This window comes from Bos mutus, chromosome 9, assembly GCF_027580195.1.
Source record: "Bos mutus isolate GX-2022 chromosome 9, NWIPB_WYAK_1.1, whole genome shotgun sequence".
NCBI classification, from domain to species: Eukaryota; Metazoa; Chordata; class Mammalia; order Artiodactyla; family Bovidae; genus Bos; species Bos mutus.
Genome location: NC_091625.1, coordinates 18,551,253 through 18,578,204, shown reverse-complemented (window position 1 = coordinate 18,578,204; position 26,952 = coordinate 18,551,253). Strand labels below are relative to the sequence as shown.

Genomic DNA, 26,952 nt, shown 5'->3' with positions numbered 1-26,952 from the left:
ACAGCTTTTCCTCCTCTCAGCCTTTTATTAGCCAGGTACTAGGAAAAGAGATGTTTAAGACATAACCCTACTTCTGATGAGTTCATAGTCTTGAGTAGAGATAGATGCAAAATTAGGATGTAATTAATTGGGCTTCCCTGGTGGCTCAGATGGTGAAGTGCCTGTCTGCAATGCAGGAGACCTGGGTTCGATCCCTGGGTTGGGAAGATACCCTGGAGAAGGAAATGGCAACTCTCTCCAGTACTCTTAGCTGGAAAATCCCATGGACAGAGAGGCTTGGTAGGCTACAGTCCATGGGGTCGCAAAGAGTCGGACATGACTGAGAGACTTCACTTTCACTTTCAATGTGATCAGTGTAAATTTTTATGTTGTGAAGTATTGGAACTATTTACTTGTTTTTGACTATTTGGTTCAAAATCATTTGTAGAAGGGAAGGAGCAGAGAATCTCTATAGTTAAAAAAATGGGGACACACATATATGCATACCCCTGCCCCACCACCAGATCATAATATGATATTTGGAGGATTTATTTTTAATTCGGGGATCACTTCCTTGTTTCAGGTAGATTTGTACTTTCTTCTGCCACCTAGGCTTTTAATCTCTTAGTGTGGAAACTAATGTTAGCTTTTGGTTCACTAATTTGTCTTATTAATTGTACCAAGCATTATGAAGCCCCGATGATAGGTCTTAAACTCTGTGTAGCAAATATGTTTTTGATTCGTCTTTTCTGCCTTTTCACTGTTATAACAGAACCACCTTACATCTGAAGTCCAGAACCAGCATTTGTTCATGTTGAGGTGGGACTGGTGATCATCCACAAGTAACATAGCTATCTGGGACTACTTGTTGGTTGGGACGTTGAAGCCAGAGCTCCAGAGAGTGACTCAAACATAATGCCCCCCTGCCTAGTAGGTTATGTGCTCTGCTGTGCTCAGTCCTGTCTGACTCTTCCCGACTTCATGGACTGCAGTCTACCAGGCTCCTCTGTCCATGGGAAATCTCCAGGGCAGAATACTGGAGTGGGTCGCCATGCCCTCCTCCAGGGGATCTTCCCAACTCAGGGATCGAACCCAGGTCTCCCAGATGGATTCTTTACTGTCTGAGCCACCAGAGAAGCCAGAATATACTGGAGTGGGTAGCCTATTCCTTCTCCAGGGATCTTCCTGACACAGGAATCGAACTGGCGTCTTCCTGCATTGCAGGCAGATTCTTTACCAGCTGAGCTACCAGGGAATTCCTTCAGTTCAGTTCAGTTCAGTTGCTCAGTCGTGTCCGACTCTTTGCAATCCCATGAATTGGGAGTTCACTCAGACTCACGTCCATTGAGTCGGTGATGCCATCCAGCCATCTCATCCTCTGTCATCCCCTTCTCCTCTTGCCCCCAATCTCTCCCAGCATCAGAGTCTTTTCCAATGAGTCAGCTCTTCCCATGAGGTGGCCAAAGTACTGGAGTTTCAGCTTTAGCATCTTTCCTTCCAAAGAACACCCAGGGCTGATCTCCTTTAGAATAGACTAGTTGGATCTCCTTGTAGTCCAAGGGACTCTCAAGAGTCTTCTCCAACACCACAGTTCAAAAGCATCAATTCTTCGGTGCTCAGCTTTCTTCACAGTCCAACTCTCACATCCATACATGACCACAGGAAAAACCATAGCCTTGACTAGACGGACCTTTGTTGGCAAAGTAATGTCTCTGCTTTTCAATATGCTATCTAGGTTGGTCATGATTTTCCTTCCAAGGAGTAAGCATCTTTTAATTGCATGGTTGCAATCACCATCTGCAGTGATTTTGGACCCTAAAAAAATAAAGTAAGCTACTGTTTCCCCATCTGTTTCCCATGAAGTGATGGGACCAGATGCCATAATCTTCGTTTTCTGAATGTTGAGCTTTAAGCCTACTTTTTCACTCATCTCTTTCACTTTCATCAAGAGGCTTTTTAGTTCCTCTTCACTTTCTGCCATAAGGGTGGTGTCATCTGTATATCTGAGGTTATTGATATTTCTCCCAGCAATCTTGATTCCAGCTTGTGCTTCTTCCAGCCCAGCATTTCTCATGATGTACTCTGCATATGTTAAATAAGCAGGGTGACAGTATACAGTCTTGACGTACTCCTTTTCCTGTTTGGAACCAGTCTGTTGTTCCATGTCCAGTTCTAACTGTTACTTCCTGACCTGCATACAGGTTTCTCAAGAGGCAGGTCGGGTGGTCTGTTATTCCCATCTCTTTCAGAATTTTCCACAGTTTATTGTGATCCACATAGTCAAAGGCTTTGGCATAGTCAATAAAGCAGAAACTCCTTAACAGGTTATAAAAGAATATTCTTCTTATAATAAAATACTACAAATAATCCCTCTTGAAAAGTGTCTATTATCTCACCCTGAGAAAAATGTTTGACTTGCATTAGCCACTGTGAATTCTAGTCTTTTAACATAACCAAATATGATTAAGAGATTTAGGCCACAACAGATTACAGCTATCAGAAACTATTTGGCTGCAAATATAATATTAATAAAATAATAAATGCTTGTTATTTTAATTAAACTAATTTATGTAGTTTTTTATGGAATGAATAATGAAGCATTTGTCTCCCAAATAATTCTGTACTGTAGATAATGTGTTAACTCCCACTTTTGACCTAATAATTCATTTTTTTTTTCTTTAGGCTAGTGAGAAAAATTCCTCACTATCAAATTCTTATCAAGTCTGACAGAATTGGGATATCCTAAACCTACATTTCCAAAGAGGACATAATATTACTTATGGAATATGAGGTACAGAATCTTGGGTTAAAAAATATTTTTGCAGGTCTTATTTATTTTCATTGAACTCAAGTTAACTGTCAAATAAGAATACTGATAAAAGTAAGGTAAATTGCTACCACCAAAAAATGTAATCTTAGTCACTGGGAATTTGCTGTATGACTCGGGGAACTACAACCGGGGCTCTGTAACAACTTTGAGGGGTAGGGTGGGGAGGGAGGTAGGAGGGAGAGTCAGGAGAGAGGGGACATATGTATACCTATGGCTGATTCATGTTGATGTGTGGCAGAAACCAACACAATACTGTAAAGCAATTATCCTTCAATTAAATTTTTAAAAATGTAAGTTTTAGTATGTAGCTGAATGGAATCCTATTTTATCAGTAATATTCAGAAACCTTATTTTAATAGTATTTCCTTCTAAAAAGGAGCTTGGAACATAGTGGGTGGGTCTGTTTCAGTTCAGTTCAGTTGCTCAGTCATGTCCGACTCTTTGCGACCCCATGAATCGCAGCACGCCAGGCCTCCCTGTCCATCACCAACTTCCGGGGTTTACTCAGACTTATGTGCATCGAGTCAGTGATGCCATCCAGCCATCTCATCCTCTGTCGTCCCCTTCTCCTCCTGCCCTCAATCTTCCCCAGCATCAGGGTCTTTTCAAATGAGTCAGTTCTTCGCATGAGGTGGCCAAAGTATTGGAGTTTCAGCTTCAGCATCAGGTCTGTTTCAAATATTCTAATTAGAAAGAAATTTTCTTTCAGAAAGTAGCAATTATAATTTTTTGATTTCTCGAAAGATTTTCTTTAAAAGGAAGTAAAGAATTAAGTTCAGTATAGGTTATTCTAGCAGACTTTGTGGCATAGATCCCCTAAGTAATTCATTGTGAGACTCCGGTATCTGCCATATTAATAAAATTGCTATTAACTGACAACTAAACTTGATACTCTTAAAGTGTACAGGTCATACATAAACCAGTCCAATCATTGAAGGATTTCTGTTCTTACATACTCTATACAGTTGTAGGACTGCCCATTTTGTAGGATTGTTTTTTGAAGCAATGTCTGTAAAAATGCCTGTGAATCCTAAAAAGTGCATGCTAACTTAAAATTTGTTTTTAGGTATTGATATTTCTTGCTAAGTTGAAAACCTTCTTTACCAAATATGATGGAATCAAAAATATAATGCAGCCATGGCTAAGAAAAATCACTCCCTGTGATTAAATTTTATTGAGTATGAACAAATTTTTTCTTGATATAGACTCAATTGTACTTTTTTACTCAAGTGGATAAATGAATGCTACGATATAATCTAACTTTTTTTGGAAATAAAAATTCAACATACGTTTAACTGATTTTCTGATATGTTTATTTTTAATATGACTATTTAAAAATTCATCTTAATGGAAGACTTGGAAAAGGCAGATTTTACTTGGGTTGACAATAATCAAAGAATGCAGTTGACAGAGTGGTTCCTGCTGCTGCTGCTGCTAAGTCGCTTCAGTCATGTCCGACTCTGTGCGACCCAGGCAAGAACACTGGAGTGGGTTGCCTACCATTTACCAAATGACTGTTATGTACTAGGCATTATTTTTTATTGTCTTACATTTATCAACTTTAATCCTTATAGTAACACTGCAAGATAGATATTGGCCTCATTTCACTGGTGAAGAAAGAGAAGCTTAATTAAAGTGACTTGCCAAGTTTTTATAACCGGTTTATATGCTCAGCAGATATTTGAGAACCTACTCTGTGCTGGCCCTGTCACTATGCCGAGACCGAGAATGCAGTTGTGAATGAGAAAGACAAGATCTCCATTCTAAGAAGCTTACACTCAAGTGGTATAATCAGGATTTTAAAATAGTAGCATCAGATTCTAAAGTTCTTCTTCTCAGCTTCCATATTCCCTCCCACTAAGGATAGTACAGAAGAGATGGAGAAGTGGTTTTTAGTGCCACTTAAGAAAGTGGGTGGGGATGGAAACTGCATACTGGATTATGTTATAGGAGAGAAATATTGGCATATGAGTGTCAAGAATTATCAGGAAAAAAAAACCCCAAGGGCCTAGCTGTGTGGTGGGGAATGGTAAGCCTGTGCAACACGACAGACTTGTTTTCTGTAGATACACTTTAGACAGTGTATATTGCAATAGCAGTGACGTACTTGCTGATGGCCTTAAGGATCATCTCAGTGTATGGCTCTGCGCTGTCCAACATGGTAGCCACTACCTACTTATGGCTTTCAAGTCCCTGAAATGTGGCTAGTGAAACTAAGGAACTGAAGGTTAAAAAAAGTTTTTTTATTTTTAAAAACTGACACTTGATTCAGTTACTAGATCTTTAAGTGTGTCTGGAACAACACAGGTATGTGAACCTATTTTTTTCTGCCTATATTTTAAGAAAATTATATACAGATCAAGTATTTGTGATGAAAATTTAGCATATGAGTTGAGATGTGCTGTAATATAAAATACACACTGGATTTTGAAAACACGATAAAAAAGAATATAAAATACCCATTATTTAGAAAATAGTTACATGCTAAAATGATATTTTGGATATGCTAGGTTATTTAAAGTATTAAAATTAGTTTCAACTGTTTTTTACTTTTTAAAAAATATGCCTACTAAGAAATTTTAAATTACATACATGGATTGCATTATATTTGTACTGCAGAAAGCTGGTATAATCAAAGGAGTCCTGGTGAAGACAGTCTGGTCCATATATTACCTTTTATTTCTGGCATCAGAATATTTTCTTAGTATACATCATTATCCTTTTATCAAAAGTTATATATTGCTCATTGTTCTAAGAATGAATGTTGTGCAAGTGTGAAAGTGAAAGTGTTAGTCACTCAGTTGTGTCTGACTCTGCAACCCCATGGACTGTAGCCCAGCAGGCTCCTCTGTCCATGGGATTCTCCAGGCAAGAATACTGGAGCAGGTTGCCATACCCTTCTCCAGGGGAACTTCCCAACCCAGAAATCGAACCCAGGTCTCCTGCATTGTAGGTGGATTCTTTACTGAGCTACCAGAGAAGCCCATTGTTCTAAGAATGAATGTTAAGAATCATGTTAATAACTGTGTCAACATTTCTTTCCAGAGTAGAAATATAAAATTATTTACACATGCACTTATATGAACTGTCCGTATACAAGTGTATCTAACACATTTGTTTCCAGAGTATTTCCCGTAATAAGTTTTTGAAAACAGAAAGTAAATGTTAAGTATTCTGTGGAACTATATTCAAGGATTGACAGGCTTGGGGGTGAAACACTTTATTATATACTATAAAATATATGTATTTAGGACAAAAGCAAACATTATAAAAAGTATAAAAATAGACAAAAAAAGATACAAACACAATATATTTTGGTCAGAATTTCAGATGTGTTTTTTTTTCTTCTCTCTCCCCTTTACTTCAAAAGTTATAAATACTTTGGCAGCAGCGTGTATTGTTGCACTTTTGATTTTTTGTTGTACGGTTAATGAACTTGAAAGTCTAGATGATTGGGGATCATCTATTTGGCCTTCCCATTCTTTTGTTTCTTCTTCTTTGATTATTAAAGGTTTTCCTAGAGTTTGGCTAACAAGGTTACAGACTTCTTGAGCTTTGCGCCGTGCGTTTTCTACAGCAGCAAGACAGGCTTGTCGTCTTAGGAATTAAATGCAGAGATGATTAGTAAGACATTCAAAAACTGTAGGATGGAACAGTTTTGTTTAATTAGTTGATAAGTCATTGAAAGATGTGCTTAACTTACCGAAGGTTATCAATAGAACCTGGCATATGATAGAACTGGGGTTGGCTGATGACAACAGAGCTATCTAGCTTTTCAACAAGAAAGTTACAGATATTTTGCATTTTTCCAAATTCAGTAAATGTAATGCAGACCTGTAAATGAAATAACAGTTGAAATTATTTTCATTTCTGATTTCAATTTTTTTTTCTACATGTGAGTTAAAAAAAAATAAAGACATTACAGTGAGGTCATTTTATAGTATGTAACAGATAAGAAAGGCCTACTTGGTACTTACAACCAAATTTTGTTATTGAATTTATTTTTGCTTATGAATTTTTTAATTTGTTTAATGTTGACTTGAACATTTTAAAATTCATTTTAAATCAGTCAGGGACTTTTTTATGAAACAGAGTTGGGGGGGCTTCCCCTTCAATTTTATTATTTGGCTAAATTCTCTTAGCCTGATAAATGTTTCATGACTCTTTAGACATTAGCTAGCTTCCTGATTAGCGGTAATTACTTCATGCTCCACTGCTGTCAGTGAGGTATGCTTCTTCATCCAATAGTTATTTTCAGATCTATATGCAGAAGCTCATCTATTTCATTATGCCATCTGCCTTTAACTATGTGGAAGCAGTTCTTATATATTCAGCAATACTTGAAAACTGTAGTCTTTAAACATTCTATGGAAGAAAACTAAACCTTTTTCCTAAGGAAACTTTATACAAGCTCAGTATGTAAAACAATAAAGTACAGGTACTGAAGTACTTTATGTAAAATATATAATACTTTATGTAAAATATGTAAAACAATAATGTACAGATACTTAAGTACAGGCTGGAGTAGCAAAGAGTCATCTTATACAATACAGAACAGTTGCCTTTCATCATAAATGTTAACCATGGAAGACTGATGTTCTGACTGGTTTCAATACTTACTTTGGATTAATTTGCTCTTTTTTCTAGTTTCTTAAGGCAGAAGCTTAGATTATTTATTTCAGATTTTTCTTCTTTTTACTATATGCATTCAATGCTAAAATTTCTAAGCCCTGCTTTCGCTGCATCTCATAGTTTTTGATAGATTTTATTTTCATTTTAATTTAGTTCTAAACATTTAAAAATTTCTCTTGGGATTTCTTCATTGATCCACATGTCATTTAGAAGTATGTTGTTTAATCTCCACATACTTGGGGATTTTCCAATTATGTTTCTGTTACTGATTTCTAGTTTAATTCCATTGTGATCAGAGAGCAGACATTATGTTATCTATCCTTTTAAATTTGTTAAGGTATAAGTTTTGGCCTAGAATGTATTTTAGGGGTGAGGGGAGCAGAGAAAGGTTTACTGCAGAGCCAAGTATTGAGAACGGGTGGCTTATTCTTGAAAGACCCAAATTCCAAATGTGTGCTATCTTGGTGAATGTTCCATGAGAGCTTGAGAAGAATTCTGTTTTGGGGGAAGTAATTTATAGATTTCCATTTTGTTGTTGTTTTTTAGTCATTAAGTTGTGTCTGACTCTTTGTGAACCCATGGCTCCTCTGTCCATGGGATTTTCTAGACAAGAACACTGGAGTGGGTTGCCATTTTCTTCTCCAGGAGATCTTCTTGATCCCGGGGGCCGATGGAACCCATGTTTCCTGCTTGGCAGGTGGATCTTTACCACTGAACCACCTGAGAAGCCCCGTAGATGTCCATTATATCCAGTCAATTGATGGTATTGTTAAATTTAACTAGGTCCTTACTGATTTTATGCCTGTGGAATCTGCCCTTTCTTTTTAAAGTGACTTTCCTTTTTTTAAAAATTATTTATTTGGCTGCATCAGGTCTTAGTTGCTGTACACAGGTCTTCACTGCATCATGTGGAATTTTTTGTGTGGTGTATAGTCTGTCTAGTTGAGGCCCACAGGCTTAGTTGCTCCATGGCATATGGGATCTTAGTTCCCTGACCAGGGACTGAACCCATGTCCCCTGCACTGCCAGGTAGACTCTTAACCACTGGACCACCAGGGAAGTCCCTGAATCTGTCCCTTTTTGATAAAGGAAGTTGGAGACTCCAACTATGATGGTGGGCTCATCTATTTCTCCTAGAGGTTCTATTAGTTTTTGCCTGATGTAGTCTGACACTCAGGAGAATGCATATTAAAGACTGTTATTATTTTTTGGCTGTGCCACTGTGTGGCATGTGGGATCTTAGTTCCCTGACCAGGGATTGAACCCTGCACTGGAAGCACAGAGTCTTAACCACTAGACCACCAGGGAAGTCCCCATGGATTATTATGTTTCTTGGAAAACTGCCCTGTATCATTACATAATACCCTTCTGTATCCTTGATAACTCCCTATTATGAAGTCTGCTCTGTCTAAAATTACAATAGTGACTCTTGCTTTCTTTTGCTTAGTGTTAGCATGATTAATTTTTTTCCATGGCTATCTATATATGTCTTTATATTTAAAACAGATTTCTCATAGATAACATATAGTTTGGTGGTGTTTTTTGATCCACTGTGACAATCTGTCTTTTAATTGCTGCATTTAGACCACTGATGTTCAAAGCATTACTGATACAGCTGGATTAATATCTACCATATTCTTTACTGTTTTCTATTTGTTTCCTTTGTTCTTTTTTCTAAGTTCTGTCTTCTGCCTTTTGTGATTTTAATTGAGCATTTCATGGTTTCTTTTTTTTTCTCCTTTCTTAGCATATCAGCTGTATTTTTTAAGCTTTTATTAGTGATTTCTCTAAAGTACATAATACATATTTACAACAAATCCAAGTCTACTTTAAATAACACTTGGACACAACTGAAGTGACTTAGCAGCAGCAGCAGCAGCAGAATACCACTTTATGGGTTGTATAACTATAACAACAAAATAATCCTAAGTATTCCACCCCATCTCTTATATCATTACTGTCATTCATCTCACTTATACATCAGCATGCGTGCGTGCTAAGTTGCTTCAGTTGTGTCCGACTCTTTGCGACGCTATGGACTGTAGCCTGCCAGACTCCTCTGTCCATACTCCAGGCAAGAATACTGCAGTGGCCTGCATGCTCTCCTCCAGGGGATCTTCTTGACCCAGGGCTCGAACCTGTGTCTCTTATGTCTCCTGCATTGGCAGGCAGGTTCTTTACTGAGCCATGGGGAAAGCCCCTTAAATTATTTAATGTGATTATTGATATGGTTATATTTAAACTTCTGATCTTGCTATTGATTTTCTATTTGTCTCATATTTTCTTTGTTCCCCTCTCCCCATTTTCTGCCTTTCTGGGAAGAGATAGAGTATATTTTTTATTCTATTTGATATCCTTCATTGGTTTCTTTACTGTAACCTGTAGTTACTTTAGTGTCTGCCTTAGAGTTTACAGTATATACATGTTTAATTTATCTCAATCTACCTTCAGGAGATACACCATTTCACACATAAGAAACTTTAAATATTATACTTCTCTTTCTCCCTTCATGCTATTGCTGTTGTATGTTTTACATATGTTATAATCCCTAAAGTTCACCATTATCATTTTTATTTAAACAATTATTTTTATATAGGTGTAGAGTTATAGAGATATAAGAAAAATATCAAATCTACCTATGTAGTTACCATTTTCAGTGTTCTTCATTTCTCTCTGTAGATTCCTATTCCTTTCTGGTACCATTTTCTTCCACCTACCCAAATCTGTTTAACATTCCTTGGATTGAAGGTCTATGGTAATGAATTTTTTCAGCTTTCTGAAAAAGTCTATAATTGGCCTTTGATTTTGAACAATATTTTTGCTGAATATAGGGGAAATATAAGATAGGAAAAATATGATTTAAATGCACAAATCAAATATAAGTATGATTTATACATTGGACAAGGAAATGGCAACCCACTCCAGTATTCTTGCCTGGAAAATCCCATGGACAGGAGCCTAGCAGGCCACAGTCCATGGGGTCACAAGAGTTGGACACGACTCAGCAACTAAAACCACTAAAACCACAAACCACGGATAAAGTATTTCACAACAAAAATGAAGAGTTGAGAAAAGATTAGATGAGAAATATTATGGAAAATACCTGAAACATGGAAACGTGCAAGGAAAAGGAGAGGGAAAACTGTTTATACTACTTTTCCTATAGACTTTTTAATAGACTTTTATTGAATGCTTATCGTGTCCCAGGTTTTTAAAATCTCTCCAACACTGAAACTGTAACAAGAAAACAACATAAGAAGTGGAAAGACAGATAAAGGAATTGCAAAGCCAAGGTTTTACTTCAACATTTCCCAGGTGGATCCCTAAAATCATCATCATTGTTGTTGTTTAGTCACTAAGTCATGTGCGGACTCTCTGTGACCCCGTGGACTGCAGCCATTGGATTTCCCAGGCAAGAATGCTGGAGTGGGTCACCATTTCCTTCTCCAGGGCATCTTCCTGAGCCAGGAATTGAACCTGAGGTGGCTACGACGTCTCCTGCATTGCAGGTGGATTCTTTATTGCTGAGCCAACAGGGAAACCCAAAATCATTATAAGTATTTTTAAAATTCCTTCAGATAGTTAATATTTAAGTGAAAAAATTACAAATTTATTCAAATAAATATAGGGACAACAGTGTATTATGATAATTACTAACTTAAGAGGTAAGAAGCCAGGATTCTAATTTCCATTCTAATTCTTGTAATATGATCTTTAAAAAGTCTGAGCCTAAGGTATCTTAGCCTAAAGCCACACCCTTAAATTTAGGAAAAATAATATATTATCTGCCTGAAGGTAGGACCAGGTGATTTCTTGAGGTATTTTCCACCTCTAAAGGCAAAGGTTCTCTGATTGGACTAACAACAGTCCATTTTAATCTACTCGTTTGTTTCCTGTGGCAAGGAGGCGGTATGACTAAGCACACACTCCAAGAAGTTTGGAATCAAAGAGACAGTGGTATTTTAAGCTGGTTGTAACTACTTATAACATACTCTGACTTCATAAAGTCCTGATCATAAAATCTTTGAAGATAAGTAAAAAGCTCAACAGTTGTAGGAACTCAATGTTTTCATTAATTGTGTGTAAAAAAATACACAATTTTTTCAATTTGTGCAAAGGTTGAGTAGTTTTTATTTTTAAATAAATCTTAACACAAAATAGTCTTGTGAAATAAAAGAATGTTGAAGTCTTTCAATCCTTTATGCTATGACTATTAATTTGCTATTTATCTGAGGAGAAGAAATTTTTCCTCTGTAGTGTTTCTTCCTGTTGACTACATGATAACATTACGAAAATTTTGTTCAGGTGGCAATTAAATGCTACTTCCCTCTGCTATTTTTATTCCATTTCAAAACAATTTCCCTTAAATCTCACCCAGATATGTTAACACCAAAAATGATTTTGAGAAAAATGATCTTTTATCAACACCATGAGAAGTATTTCTCCTGTACTTGACTTTCAAGAATAAAATTAAATGCAAATTGTCCCCACAAAGTCATGCTGTTTCCAAGTATTTGTGAAGATAACACATACCTCTGCTTCCATGTGATAAGCATTTTCTAGCCTTTTAAAATCCTTTGTCACAGTTACATTTTCTGACTGAAACAGAAAGTACAAGAATATGATTACTAAATGTTTGGCTACTAAATGCAATTACTCTAAAACATAAAGTATAAACCTGTACTTATTAAAATCAGAATAACAAAATATGTGAAAAGAACTGGCTTGCCTAATGCTTTAAAACTTTCCTAAAAAAAACAAATTCAGAAACCTAAAAATATTTGCTGATATTTCATAATTGTCATTCCACTTGTAATTTTTACATTAGCTAGTTCAAAAAGTATGAACTTAGGGTAATATATATCTGAAGCATTATTTGTACATAAAACATTCTGAATGTTGTAGGGATGTTAGAGTTTATAAAATGTTTAACTTACAAATAATACTAATTTACTGAACACATATAGTATATAACTTTGGGCAAGTTACTCAACTTTTTGAGACACAGTTTCCACACTTATAAAATTGTGTTACACTGTGAGGTAGCAGGTAGAGGGGCCACAGGCTGAGCCACTGGAGTTTGTCAGGCTGAGCAATTGGAGCTTGTCTCTCCCTCCCCCAACATTTCCGGGAAAAAGATAGTGGCAGGAGCAGAGAGGAACTAAGCCCTGCTGGAGGAAAAAGATGACCACGTCTTTCATCTTCAGGAAAAGGAGACCTCCCTGATTGTACATGTGCAGAAAAGTTCCTAGGAGGTCAACAAAGAAGGGGGTACTAACCCATATGTTTTGCCAACCCCTCAGAGACCCTTGTGCTGGAATCCATGTTGGCCAAAAGATTCATGCCCACATTGGACAGGGCCGAGTCAGATCACATATGGGAAATAAGCAAGATAACTGGCTAGAGGAAAACAAAGACCTGGAAGAAGGCTCCTATTTAAGCAATTCAAACCACACCTTTAGCGCGCCTCCTTAGCAAAGATGCCCTGACTCTTCTCTGAGTGTGTAGCTCTCTTTACTTCTGTCCTAAATAAACTGCTTTTCTTTGTGCTCTTTCACACGTATGGTGCTTCTAATAATCTCTGCTTGTTTTACAACCTTGGTCTCTTAGTAACATTCTTTTTTCAAAGAGGTCAAGGGCCAGGGCTCTGCTTCTAGTCAGTAGCCCCTAATGGTCTAGTGGTCAGGATTCCTGATTTTCACCCAGCCAGCACAGGTTTGATTCCCAGGCAGGAAACTAAGATCTTGCTTCAAGCTGCCACTGACTGCTGCTCCCTCTGAGATCACATTGAACTGATCTGAGGATTTAATGAAAAGTTGTGAATAAAATGCTTGACACAGAAGGCACTCAGCAAACAGAGATGCAATACCATTATGATATAAACATTTCCTGAAATATTGGACCTAAGCCAGCCTATTCTTAGAAAAGTAACATTAATGCTTTTTGATTCTCTGGGTAAGTACAGGGTATATAATTCTGATAAAAAATTGAACTTATTTATGTTTCAAAAGGGTTTTAAAATTTAGTGAAATGAATTCTTGACTTACTCCCACTCTTGGGGACAGGCAGAACCTATATTTTATAAATGTTTGTATCTTTAAAATATATGCTAAATAAAGATGATGATTCTCAATCATTTAATTATGTTATTTGGTAAAGGATTTAGATGCACATTAATTTTAAGATATACACTAATTTCAAGCCATTTATAGACCTAGAAAATTCTAAAAAGCTTTAACCTGAAAATCTGAACTTAAGTTCCAATTATAGCTCTGATGTCAGTTTGAATGAAAATACTAATTCATTTTTGTGATAATATTTATCATGGTAATAATTATTCATTGTAGAAAATTACAGTATTGATAAATATAAACTAAACCAATGCTGTATACATTGCTTAAAGTTGAAAACATGAAACTTGATACATGAAACGTGTCAGTTAGTATTCTTTTATGACATGTAAACATATCTTCTATTTTCTTAGATGTCTTTTTTCAGTTTTTCCTCACTTCACTTGACAAATGTACATAAGACTTCTGACAGAAAAATTATTAGAGAAATAATTTTAGGAAAGGTAGCAGAAAAGAAAGTATCTTTTATTGTTTCACTTAACATTATAGTTTTTATAAAAATAATATACACTAATTAATGAATATCTAATACTAGAGAAAGAATAGTCTCCAAACCCCTTATGTTAATATTTCAGTAAACATTTAATTAAGTCATCTATCCATGCACATAAAAATTTGTAGATGTATAGAATTTTTTATAAATGAAATTATACTCTACATGCTGTTCTGTAACTGTTAATAACTTCTACTTTAGAAAAATTTAAAGTCTATAGAAAAGTTGCCAAGATAGTATAGAGTTCCATATACTTCAGTTTCAGGTTTTTCTGATGTAATCATTTTTTTATTACTATGGTACATATCACTGCAGTTCAGTCGCTCAGTCTTGTCCGACTCTTTGTGATATATACACATATATCCACAACTGTTTCTGCATCTATCCATCTGATATATACTAAGTTATATACTATATAAACATGAGTTCATACTGATGTTTCTAACTCTAATTAAGAACCACAGAGTTCATTCTAACCTTCCTTTCTTATCTGTAATTTCCTCTCCAGTAGTTAGAAACCTCATTTCCCTCAGCCACCAACCACCTGTTTTTCAAGCCTACTATACATATAAAACAGTTTCAGAACTGTAAACCTTGGAAAAAACATTTACTAACTAGGGTACAGAGTTTATATATCTTTCATCTTTATCATTAGTTTCTAGTAAAATATAATTTTCCAAACTGACTTAGGATACTCCGCTCACCTTCTGTCCCCACGTTCAGTGCAATTATGTCATTCATTTGTAACAGAGTTAGGTTCATTTGTCACAGTCTGGGTTCTGTCCTGGAATTGATCTGTTTTTTTTTTAATTTGCATAATTAGCGTTCCCTTTTTGTGATTTAGTTTTATGGGTTTTGACAAATGTATTCACCACTCCAGTACCACACCGAATAATTTTTTCCCCTTGAGAAGTTCCTCTGTGGACCTCCTTTATAGTTAACCACTTTGCCATCAAACAACCTGTCCACCGATTTATGTCCCTATAGTTTTCCCTTTTCCAGAATGTCACATGAATGGATCATAGAATGTAAACCTTTTGAATCTGTTTTTTTCACTTATAATATTTAAGATTTGCCCATGTTGTTCTGTGAATAGCACCTCTTTATTGCTGAGTAATTTTCCAATGCATAGATTTAACAGTTATCCATTCTGCTGTTGAAAACATCTTGGCTGTTCCAAGTTCTAAAGTTTTAGTGAGTTATGAATAAACCTGCTATAAATATTCTTGTGCAAATTTATATGTGAACGTAAGTCTTTGATTCTCATGTGGGTTAATGGTTCCTATAGTAAGGCTAACTTTGTAAGAAGCTCTAAGACTGTCTTTCAAAGTGGCCATACCACTTTCTTTGCAGTCTCACCAGCAATGAATGAAAATTTCTGTTGTTCCACATCTTTGCCAGCATATGCTATCATCAATGATACTGGATTTTAGTAAATCCAATACATGCATAATGGTATCAAATTGTGGTTTAATTTGCATTTCTTTAATCACAAATAATGTGGAGGATCTTTTCATGTGTTTCCTTGCCATTTGTATATATTCTTTGGTGAAGTATATGTTCAGGTATTTTGTGCTTTTTAATTGAGCTATTTGTTTTCTTATTATTGAATCAACCATAAGATCAAATAAAGCAGTACTTTTTATTTTTAAGGGGACTTTTATTTTTAAGGGCTTTAAGTACAGTAACTTACCCATTTAGGAGAAAACAAAACCCTTTTCCTTATACCAAAATAAATTCCAAATGTAGTAAATATTTAACGTACTATAAAGGGTCCCTAAAAAGTCCAGGAAATATTAGTTAATAGTTATGTAGCTTCAGGCTTGCGAAGGACCCAATAAGCATTACACCAAAGTCAGAAAACTTTTTTTTTGCAGGAGAAATGTTTATTTGAAATGAAAAACAATAAAAACAGTAGTACTTTAACCAACATATGAAGCAGAACAAGAAAACAATAAAAACAGATTATATTAGTTCTTATAAATTTGGGGATTTAAAAAACTCTTATCATTTAGCTTTAATCTCATGAGAAGCTTTTCTTATGAAGAAAATAAAACTTCGAAGAGTTTAAGTGATTTACTAGAAGACTCAAAAATATCGTGAAAAATTGTACTAGTAAGAGAATTTAAATAAATCTTTAAAATTTTTAATGTTTAATACTGCAAACAAGGTTACATGGCAAATACTAAATTGGGAAAATTTTTGCAATATATGAGAGACAGTTACTGATAATCTTAATTTTTAAAGTTCTCATAAATTTCAAAAGGGAAGATAACAGAAAAACAGGAAATTATTTAAAATGCAGTGATCAGGAATGTTTAATAAGTATTTTATGGTTGAATGAGTAAATATTGCTTGGAACTTTAAAACATTTTTCCATAAAAACACTCAAAATGAGGTCATGCCTTCACAGGTGAAACTATATATAACCATAAAATTATATATGATCTATATGATAGCTGAATAGTTTATTAAAAACCATTTTCTAAGTAGACATTATGTGAAGAGTATGAAACATAACCCATCAATACAAAGCAAGCAAGAGACAAAATGATCTCCACTCTGGAGAGGTTTAGAATATGGAGGAGAGACAAGGAGAGCAGTAATTATAAAGTGATACATTTTATTAAGGGCGGTGAATGGGGTATGGTACACAGGGAGTAGTGTAGGAAAAAAGTGCTCAAGAAGTGAACTTGGGCTGGTTTTTAAAGGAAAAAAGAGGGAAGTCAGTCTATGAGGCCAGGAGATGACAGGAAATGACAGAGTTAAGCTCCATCTATTAAGCGAAAGAGTTTGGAATATGAGGGGCCTTTTAATCAGGGGAGTGATGTTTATAAACACAGATTTTAAAGTTTAAAATGAATAAAGATTTTGTGAAGACTCATTAAATTCACCCTGAAATGTAATATAAATGATTTTATTTGCATTTTCTACTGAACAAATTATTTACCACTGCTTTCCTCCATCAGCAGAGATAATCTGGAGATTACTGACCTCTGCATGTCTTGAACACTAAGTCTTTAATGTAATTACTTTAAGTTGGATGTAGTGATTGATCCTGTTTTACATATTTGAAGTTGCAGCCATGTGAGCTCCATATACATTTTAAGCAAAAAACTTAAGAATTAGTTATATTATTCAAATACGTCTGCAGCACTGGCAGCAGTTTTGGGGAGAAAATATATTTCTATATATTAAATTCATTTTATTCACATAATTTATAATTAGCAGCAGATCCTTCTAAATTGTAAAATCATTTAGAGACATCTTTTCAATATGACTTTTAAAATAAATCTATGTTTATAAATGCAATCTATGTTTATAAGTACAAATAAAACTTCTTAAAATAAAGACTTGCTTTTTCAGGGTGTGTCATTTCTAACAAGAGCACTTTTAAGAACTCAGTGTTGCGGGAACACAAATCACAGCTCTGGCCTTCAGGCTACTCTGTAATAGGAGGGATCTGAGATAGCCTATGAAGTCTGTGCTTTCTAATTCTCTTTCATTCTAATTACCTGGAGCCTAGGCTAGTTGAAAGAAATCTAGATTTCGGTTTTCAGAATACAGGAGTTCAAATATAACCCGGGGTGTTCAAAGCATTATTTAACCTCCTTAAATCTGGAAAGTGGGGATGCTAAAACCTGCTTAACAGGGGTGTTGTACGAATTAAATGAGACTCATTCTTTTTTTTTTTTTAAAGTGGGCTTAGGGCAAGATTTATTTAAGGATTTGTTTCAGGAACATCTCTGGTAAGAAGAGGTATTTCATATATGTGGCATGTACAATATACTGGCTTAATTTTCTTTTTTAAGCTAAAACTAAACAATTCGGAGAAAATTTTGAGTCTTTATAAAACGAAAATGGGTACAATATTCCCCCTATCCCGCCCCAGCCCCATATTACTTTTTGCGAAAAATACCAAAGAATCACTTCATGTAAAGCTTTCCCAGGCTGGGAGGAGGGGTGCAGAATAAAAACAAAAAGGTGATTCAGTATCTAGCACACTACTTATGCAAGCATTTACATCTTACTGTTTGAAGCTTAACAGTTCGTCATTTCAAGGTTAAAACAAATTACTGCAACAAGTGATACCAAATAAAACCCCACTCAATTTTAATTATTTTGTTTTGCAAGTCACTGCGGCTGATAATTACTTTCCCCTAGAAGGACGGGCTGGGAAAGATTGAAGGCGAGGGGAGAAGGGGACGACAGAGGATGAGATGGTTGGATGGCATCACCGACTCGATGGATACGAGTTTGAGTAAACTCCAGGAGTTGGTGATGGACAGGGAGGCCTGGCGTGCCGCAGTCCATGGGGTCGCAAAGAGTCGGACACGACTGAACGACTGAACTGAACTGAGGAGGATGGGCCAGAGATACACTCTGGCAGGTCCTCGCGGCCCCTCACGCCGCCGAAGACACAAAGGTGTCTAGACGCTCAAAACCTTCCCCGCCCCTACCCTCCGCCGCCGGCTTTTCGCGGTCGGGCTGGAAGCTCCTGGCCGGTGGAGCTCTCACCTGCACGCCCTGCTGCCGGAGGCTCTGCGTGATGTAGTCCAGGCGGCGGCAAACGCTCTTCTTGGCCTCGGCCGCCGCCTCCTTGGTGCTGCTCACCCGCACGACCACCTGCGCCCGGTCGGGGCTCGCAGACACCTCCGCGGTGCCGCTGACATGCACCTCGCGGGTAGGAGTTTGGGCTGGCGCTGAGGAGAGAGGGCGGCGGAGGCCAGGCAGCGTCTCTCCACCCGAGAGCAGATAGTTCTCCCGGCCCCTGTCAGCCCAGGGAAGCAGTTCCACGAACACCCGCGACTGGGGGGTCTGTTGCAACGACATAGCGATGGCTGCTTGGTTGCCCGTCGCAACTCAGAGCCGACGGCGGCCGAAGGGGTCCAAGAGCCTCAAGGCTGGTGCGGCGCGGCGCAAAGGATGTCGGGATGGGCTTGGTGGTCCAGGAGCCGCTGTGGAGGAAGAGAGATACGCTTTGCGGAGGATTTTGCCGCGTTTCCTTTACTAGTTGTTGACTGAGCGCGGCGCTGTGGTTTTTAACTTGCTTACCTTGTGGCCTTGGAAAACCTGAGGGAGGTTTCTACGCGGCCACCCTCTCAGTGAGCTCCCCTTTCCACGCCGTCCGTCTGCCTCGGCCGGCGACGCGCCGTGAGTACCTCGGAAGTCTCCTCAGAGGCCGGAATGGCTCTTTTTATTCTTAATCTGCTGCCAATCGGGTCTCCGATTGTCCCAACTTTGTTTTTACTTTTGTCTGACTTTACTATTCCACTTGCGCAGTGGACCCCACGGCACCATAGAGCGCCAGAAATTTGTGTTGGATTGAACTTTACCAGTTTGATCTTTGAAGTTTATGATTCCTAGAATCTCAGTTTCATTGCCTCTAAAGCCGTGTTGATAATACATTCCACATTTGCAGTGGGATCATAAAGTAATTGCCATATGGAAAGCAGAAAATAATGGATAATGATAATAGCTAAAGCTTTGGCATGCTTTTCAAATCTCTCGAATTTTGTCTAAAATTCCTGGAATGGTTCTGGCCTTGAATAAGGACAAGAGAAACTCAAGTGGTATCAAAGCACATTCAACATCGACATGGCAAAGCCTTACACTACTTAGTTCTTATCTTTACCCTTTGCTTGAAAAATATCACAATCTTTAACCCAGTGACCCACATTAAGTAGATTTTCTTCCTACCAATAAGTAATGATGTATAAAAGTAGCCCTCCTGTCCCAGAGGAAAAAGATTTTTTTTTGTAACTTTTTTTTTAAAAGACAACTATTCTCTTGAAAGGAGCCTGAAAAAGCCAACCGACAATCCTTAGGTAGTTTCTTCTCTATCATTATTCTTTTATTTTTGATGAGTAAGATGATTCAACTAAATCAGACAGTACCCGCAGCCCCTTTATTGGTTCATGGATAGTTTTGTATATATTTATTTTGATGTTTATTGTTAGATAAAAGCAATTATATATTAATATTTTAATTTTAAAAACCTTTCCACTATGTTTTTTAAATAATTTGTCACCAAAAATAATGTTTCTGAATCTTGTGGAGAATTCTTTTTGTTTAATGATAAATGTGGGAAAATATAATCTTCAAGGTGAACCATTGAATGAATGAACATCATAGGTAAAAAGCAATAGGAGTTTTAAGTGCATATAAATATTTAGGGCATGATAAAAGTAAGTTTCAAATAACTGGGAAAATGGTACAGGGATAATTGGTTGGCTATGTGAAAAAATTATTGATCTGTATCTTCAGTTCAGTTCAGTCGCTCAGTCGTGTCCGACTCTTTGTGATCCCATGAATCGCAGCACGCCAGGCCTCCCTGTCCATCACCAACTCCTGGAGTTCACTCAGACTCACATCCATCGAGTCACTGATGCCATCCAGCCATCTCATCCTCTGTCGTCCCCTTCTCCTCCTGCCCCGAATCCCTCCCAGCATCAGGGTTTTTTCCAATAAGTCAACTCTTCGCATGAGGTGGCCAAAGTACTGGAGTTTCAGCTTTAGCATCATTCCCTCCAAAGAAATCCCAGGGCTGATCTCCTTCAGAATGGACTGGTTGGATGTCCTTGCAGTCCAAGGGACTCTCAAGAGTCTTCTCCAACACCACAGTTCAAAAGCATCAATTCTTTGGCACTCAGCCTTCTTCACAGTCCAACTCTCACATCCATACATGACCACAGGAAAAACCATAGCCTTGACTAGACGGACCTTTGTTGGTAAAGTAATGTCTCTGCTTTTGAATATGCTATCTAGGTTGGTCATAACTTTTCTTCCAAGGAGTAAGCGTCTTTTAATTTCCTGACTGCAGTCACCATCTGTATCTTAACATGCACTAAAAATAAAATTCAGATGAGACAAAAAATAAAAAGAGAAGAGAGAGTGGGTAAATATAAATATAGGAATGAGAAGGACTTTCTAGGCATGATTTCAAATGCAGCAACCATAAGGAAAGGTCTGAAAAATTTGATTACACTAAAAGAATGTCAGTATATGAAACAAAACAAAAAGGTGAGGGGCAAATAAATTGGGAAAAAATATTCGTATAAAAAGCTAATAGTCTTAATGTTTAGTGAGCTCTTACCAGAAAAAAATGAAAGAAAAATGAATAAGTTCACAGAGGTAAACCTTGGATCATTCATAGCTGCCATAATAAAATACCATGGAGTGGGTGGCTTAGAAATTTGTTTTCTCTGGAGGCTAAGAAATCCAAGATGAAGGCTTGGTATCTCCTTGGTTTGCAGACAATCTTCTCACTGTGACCTCACGTAACCTTTCTTATGTACACAAGGATCCGTGGTATTTCTCTTCTTATAAGAAGGCCAGTTCTGAAATCCCCTGGAGAAGGGAATGGCAACCCACTTCAGTATTCTTGCCTGGAGAATTCCATGGACAGAGGAGCCAAACAGGCTACAGTCTGTGGGGTCACAAAGAGTCGGACAGGACTTAGCTGCTATTTGTGATCCCATGTATAGTAGTCCATGGAATTTTCCAGGCCAGAATACTGGACTGAGTAGCCTTTCCCTCCTCCAGGGGATCTTCCCAACCTAGGGATCGAACCCAGGCCTCCCACATTGCAGGCAGATTCTTTATCAGCTGAGCCACCAGGAAAGCCCAAGAATACTGGAGTGGGTAACCTATCCCTTCTCCAGGAGATCTTCCCTACCCAAGAATTGAACCGGGGTCTCCTGCATTGCAGGCGGATTCTTTACCAACTGAGCTATCAGGGAAGCCCAAATTTTACAATAAATATCCTTTTTTTGAACTGTCATTTTGGAAAATGATAAAGTCAGTAGGAATGGATTTGGGATAGATAAAGGAGTAATTTTGAAAGACAAATGAAATAGTTCATGGCAAAATAATTATATAGTAAATAAAAGAGAAGGATGAACCAAAGCTAATAAAGATTTTCATTCAGAACTGGGGAAATGAATGAGGATGATAGAGTATGTATATTAGTTCAGCTCACAATGACGTAGTTCTCCTTTAGAGTCAATGCTGAGCCTCTAGCAACCATCTTGAATAACACATCTCTTGAGTTTGTACTTTATACAACTTGATTAGACCCAGAATAGGCAAGTTCAGCTCACAGTGACCTAGTTCTCTAGAGTCAATGCTGAGCCTCTAGCAACGATCTTGAATAGCACACCTCTTGACTTTGTATTTGATTAGACCCAGAATAGGAACTTGTTTCACACTGGGCCGATTAGAGGTTTTTTTTTTTTTTTTAATTCATAGAAATCTATATGTACATACAATTTAAAAAATTCAGCCACTCAGATGGTGAACCACGAAATATATGTACTCGAGAGAGAGAGATTTGCCATTTTTCATATGCAGTTTCTAGTAGAGAAGCAGACAATGTCAATGTGTCAGTGGATAGAGAAAAGGAAAGAGAGAGGAAATAAAAGCGAGAGGAACAGAGATGAGATTAAGACTACAAATGAAGTTCCAATTTATGTTTATATAATTTTTCTTAGACCTGGCTTCATTCACACCCTGGAGCTCTATAAAATATTCCTGTGTCCTTATCATAAGGTCTCCCTTGCCTTTTTTTAATGCATAAGTAGGTTGGCTGAGTTTTATATTATCCTAAAACTAAGACTTTTGACTGATAATAGTGAATAATAGAGGAGAATTCAGAGAAGACTTGTACAGCTTTGGAATTTCTCGTGGGAGCCTTTCTCAAAGAGAGGATAAGGTTCCAGTTGACAGATCAGATGACTGGATTCACAGGATGACTATGGGGATATCCGAAAGTGTGCTGCATGCTGCTTGACACATAGTATTAAACACACACCTTCCAATGGCCTTGTACAGTCCTGCATCACTTTTCAAGCTGAGACAGCTTTGGCTTTGAGGATAACCTCTGAATAAGGTAGTAGGAAATAGAATGAAACTCTGATGCAATAAAACTTACATGGTACTAAGCAAAGCACAGGGGAAAATTGCTCATCTGAAAATGCCATTCACCCAGAATGAGAAAAAGGTTTAACTCAAGTCATGTCCATATAAGTACAGAGTTAAGACATGTAATCTTTTTTTTTTGCTCCAGACTTGTAGAAATATGGTAAAATCACATTAATCTTAGAATATATTGTATGTTGTGAGAACAGTGAAAGATTGTCCCAAGGAGGGTGAAGGTTAGATAAGTTACCTTCTGAGAATGACAAATGAACTGAAAAAGAAAACAAATTATATTTTCTCAGAAACATGTCCATAAGATTTAGTGGAATCAGGAATACTGACTAACATGATACGGAAGTGATCCTAAGGTGTGATGAATACAGAAATAGAGAAACAAAAGAGCCAATGACTAACATCATTGGCTCCTTTTTTCCACTATCCTAACACTTTTTGTCTGTAATCTTTTGATATGTTTTGATTTCTATCTCATTTATAGCCAAATGATTGTACTGCTATCTGTATATACCTTGCAATTTTATCTGCACTTCATAGCCAGCTCACTAGTCATCTGCCTATGAAAAAAATAATCCCCTTTCCTCTTAATCACTTCATGTTCTGTCTTTTCCCTAAATGCAGTCAGTTTTTGTTCGTTCAGAAATAGGAAGGAATGGAACGTTTCTGAATATTTGAACAATGTGGATGATTTACTACAAGTAGTCTACATGAATTATCAACCTCAAATGAATTATTTTATAATAATGATAAGATTAATATAATAAAGGGCTTCCCTGGTGGCTCAGCAGTAAAGAATCCGCCTATAATGCAGGAGACACAGGAGACGTGGGTTCTATCCCTGGGCTGGGAAAATCCCCTGGAGGAGGGCACGGCAACCTACTCCAGTATTCTTGCCTGGAGAATCCCATGGACAGGAGCCTGACAGGCTACAGTTCATAGAGTATCAAAGAGTTGGACACAACTGAAGCAACTTAGCATGCATGCAATATAATAAAATCTCTCTTTGATAATTCAGAAGAAACTTCAAAATCTTGGGGTGGCTTAGGCTCACAAATCCAAGCAAGAATCATTATTCAATAGCACTGCAAAATAAATCTGATTATTCAGGTGTTCTGAGTGGTTTTGGATTCTGGATAAATAGATTTTTCTAGCCTTCAAAATACAAATATTCTTTGGTCTTCTCATACTCATCCTGTCAGACTATAATCATTATGGGATATCACAGGTATTTATGTATTTGGCTATGGTATTTTGTCAATAAATAATCCACTTTACTGGTTCTATGTTTTTTGTTTGTTGAGGATTCTTGTCATATAGATGTATTCTTTAATGATGCAAAGTGAAGTCTTGACTGTCTAAACGGATTTTCTCAACCTTGCCCTCTTGTAATGGTAAGAGAGGATAGACAGTTCAGTCCTCTGTCAGCTCCTGACCATTTGCTTAATGCTCCCACTGAAGTAAGTATACTGAGATGATGACAGTTCCCGATGAGTTCTGCAGTGTTACCTAGAAAGAGCATGGGCTTTGTGGTCCTACCGACCTGTGGCTGAATTTTTCCTAGTTCTGTGACTTTAGGGAATTTATTTGAATGTTTCTGAGACTGAGTTACCTCATCTGTAAAACAGAGATAATAAAACGTACCTGCTGCAGAGACTGCTAATGTTTTACTTTTATTCTTGGGCACAATGAACACTTTTGGCCTCTCTTGCAGACTGGTATGTCCAGGTCTGAATTCTTGCAGTGGAATGCTGGTTGGAAATAAAATGCGCCACTTCCTGCTTGACCTATAAAAATCCCCCAAATATGCTCTTCTTACATTTTCTTCATCTGCTGATTTGAAAGGACCCTAGAGACCAAAGAGAAACAAGAACTTTAAGACAGAAGAAGCTTGAAACAGAGCCTGCTGCCACTCCTTTGCCACCTCATGAGATGTAAGCAAGAAATAACATTTATTTTGGTAAGTCGCTGACACTTGGAGGATGTTTGTTTCAGCAGTTAGTTTACCCCCTAATATACCTTTAAGATTAGGATAAAGATTACATGAGAAATATTTATTTACGAGACTGACGTAAATCATGTGTTCAGTAAGTGATAGTTATGTCATCATCATCCTTTACATGTACTAATATAAGCATGTGAGCGTTCAGGCACTGCAGGTACCAGGATTCTCCCAAATGATCAGACCAATAGGATCTGAGTCGGCAGGACTAGACTTCTTGCTGCTTTTCTTAAAGTTAGACCGATTGGTACTTCTCAGATTCCTTAGAAGTATAAATGATTAATTCTTTTAGTTATAGATTTTTAAATTAAGTTGTAGTTGGCATATAACATTATATTAGTTTCAGGTATATAATGTTGTGATTTGATATTTGTATATATTGGGAAACAATCACCATAGTATGTCTAGTCAACAGCCTGTTATAGATTTTGACATCACATATCTAGTCCTTTTGTTGGCCTGTTCATTTTATTTTCTGTCATTGTAATATGTGATACCCCTAACTTAAGTCACACTCTTTATACCTATAATTATGTACCATTTAGGATCCAGGGGAGAGAGACCAGACCAGTACTGTTCAATAGAAATACAGTGTAAGCCACAAACATAATTTTAAATTTTCTAGTAGTCACATTAAAAAAAGTTTAAAGAGAACCCGAGTGAAATTAATTTTAATAATTATCTAACCTAATATATCCAACATTAACATTTTAACATGTAATCAGTATCCTTTGAATCTGTTTTTCATGCTGATTCTTTGAAATCAGTGTATATTTAACCCTAACAGCATATTTTGACTTAGACTAGCCTGATTGCAAGTGTTCAGTAGCCACAGTTGTATAATGGCTACCACATTAGACAGCTCAGGAACGGGCAAATGAAAAGGCCTATCACCAGTTAGGAAAAACTATGTAAATTATGTGCTACATTTTCTTTGTAGATGGAGAATAGCATTATTCTTATTGTTCTGGGAGAAAAGACATGGAAGGGCAAACATTCACATCACCAGGTTCAGGAGATGGACATTTTACTTACGGGGTGTCATTTCTCTGGAGATACAAGTCAGGAAACTTCTTTGCAGCTCAACTTTCTGTGGTACTTTGTATGTATTAGAAGGCTCTTCAACATGATGCTCAATGTTCATACAATTATATTTTCAACATTCATAAATTTGTAATAAAAATATTTATAACTTTTATAGGAAAACTAACATTTTGAGCTTGTGTGCTAAGGGAAACCATACAAGAGCCTGATACACAGTGATCTTCAAAGTCTGTTAGTAATAAAATATTAATTTTTCTTAGGAAAAGTTAACTACTCCTAGTCTCAGTTTTCAAAGGAAATTTAACTTTTTTTGTATAAAACATAGACTTTAGAAATCCACTACTGTATATTGAAATGCCCATCTATCCTTGTTTAGTGAAAGCACAGGAATCACTTTCTGGTGTATAAAACAAAAAACAGAGTTTAATTTAAAGACATTGAATTTACCAAAGTAAATGATATTTGAATAATATGGTTGCTTTAAAGATGATGGGCAGTCATTCCCAGGAAGGAAATAATATGTTGCAAGTTTGAAAGAAAATGATTTTGTTAAGGTGTCATTTCATGAAAAGGAATTAATGTCTTTGATATTCAAAGCATGAAAAACTAATTTAATATACTGTGCTAGAGAAACCAGAGATAACATTTGATGGTTAGAAAAGATAGGATTTTAAGAAAAAAAAAGTTACCTTGTTTTTCTCTTCCATCATAGAAAGGAGATTAGATATAAGGCAAATTAGGGGGGAATTCATGGGGAAAGTAATGTATATGAATCAGATGATATAAGGAAAAAATTAATAAAGTTAAATACAGATTGTTAAATGATAATGGGAAAAGGTCATATTTAATATAACTATATGTTTTTAAAAGCTATAGTCATGTTGTATAGTACATCCTCAGAACTCATTTA

The 26,952-nt window shown here is 36.8% G+C and overlaps 1 protein-coding gene and 1 long non-coding RNA gene across 5 annotated transcripts in view; one reads left to right on the top strand and one right to left on the bottom strand.

The window, feature by feature from the left end:
* Positions 1–4,142: 4,142 nt before the first annotated feature.
* Positions 4,143–18,992, bottom strand: IRAK1BP1 (interleukin 1 receptor associated kinase 1 binding protein 1). The gene is made up of 4 exons (XM_005896952.3): positions 18,584–18,992; positions 11,975–12,040; positions 6,513–6,643; positions 4,143–6,406 (listed from the first exon to the last, which is right to left on the bottom strand). Exons 1-4 carry the CDS (start codon positions 18,896–18,898, stop codon positions 6,136–6,138), a joined length of 783 nt encoding a protein of 260 aa, XP_005897014.1. The 5' UTR covers positions 18,899–18,992; the 3' UTR covers positions 4,143–6,135.
* LOC138989134 (uncharacterized) overlaps positions 18,986–26,952 on the top strand; it is a 283,758-nt gene continuing 275,791 nt past the window's right edge. The window contains exons 1-3 of one of the 4 annotated variants that reach the window (XR_011465318.1): positions 18,986–19,219; positions 19,844–19,893; positions 24,711–24,956. This is a non-coding gene — a long non-coding RNA (uncharacterized lncRNA). Of the gene's footprint in view, positions 19,894–24,710; positions 24,957–26,952 lie in introns of all 4 variants that reach the window. The other 3 variants (XR_011465319.1, XR_011465317.1, XR_011465316.1) reach the window with 3 other exon arrangements.

What these genes read in the sequence shown, in the direction of transcription:
- IRAK1BP1 (XM_005896952.3), bottom strand. Translation starts at nt 18,898, where the DNA reads ATGTCGTTGCAACAGACCCCCCAGTCGCGGGTGTTCGTGGAACTGCTT. An exon ending in CTTATCACATGGAAGCAGAG is followed by an intron (nt 6,644 to 11,974) that starts GTATGTGTTATC and finishes TTTCATTTACAG; the next exon opens with GTCTGCATTACATTTACTGA. An exon ending in GGTTCTATTGATAACCTTCG is followed by an intron (nt 6,407 to 6,512) that starts GTAAGTTAAGCA and finishes TTAATTCCTAAG; the next exon opens with ACGACAAGCCTGTCTTGCTG.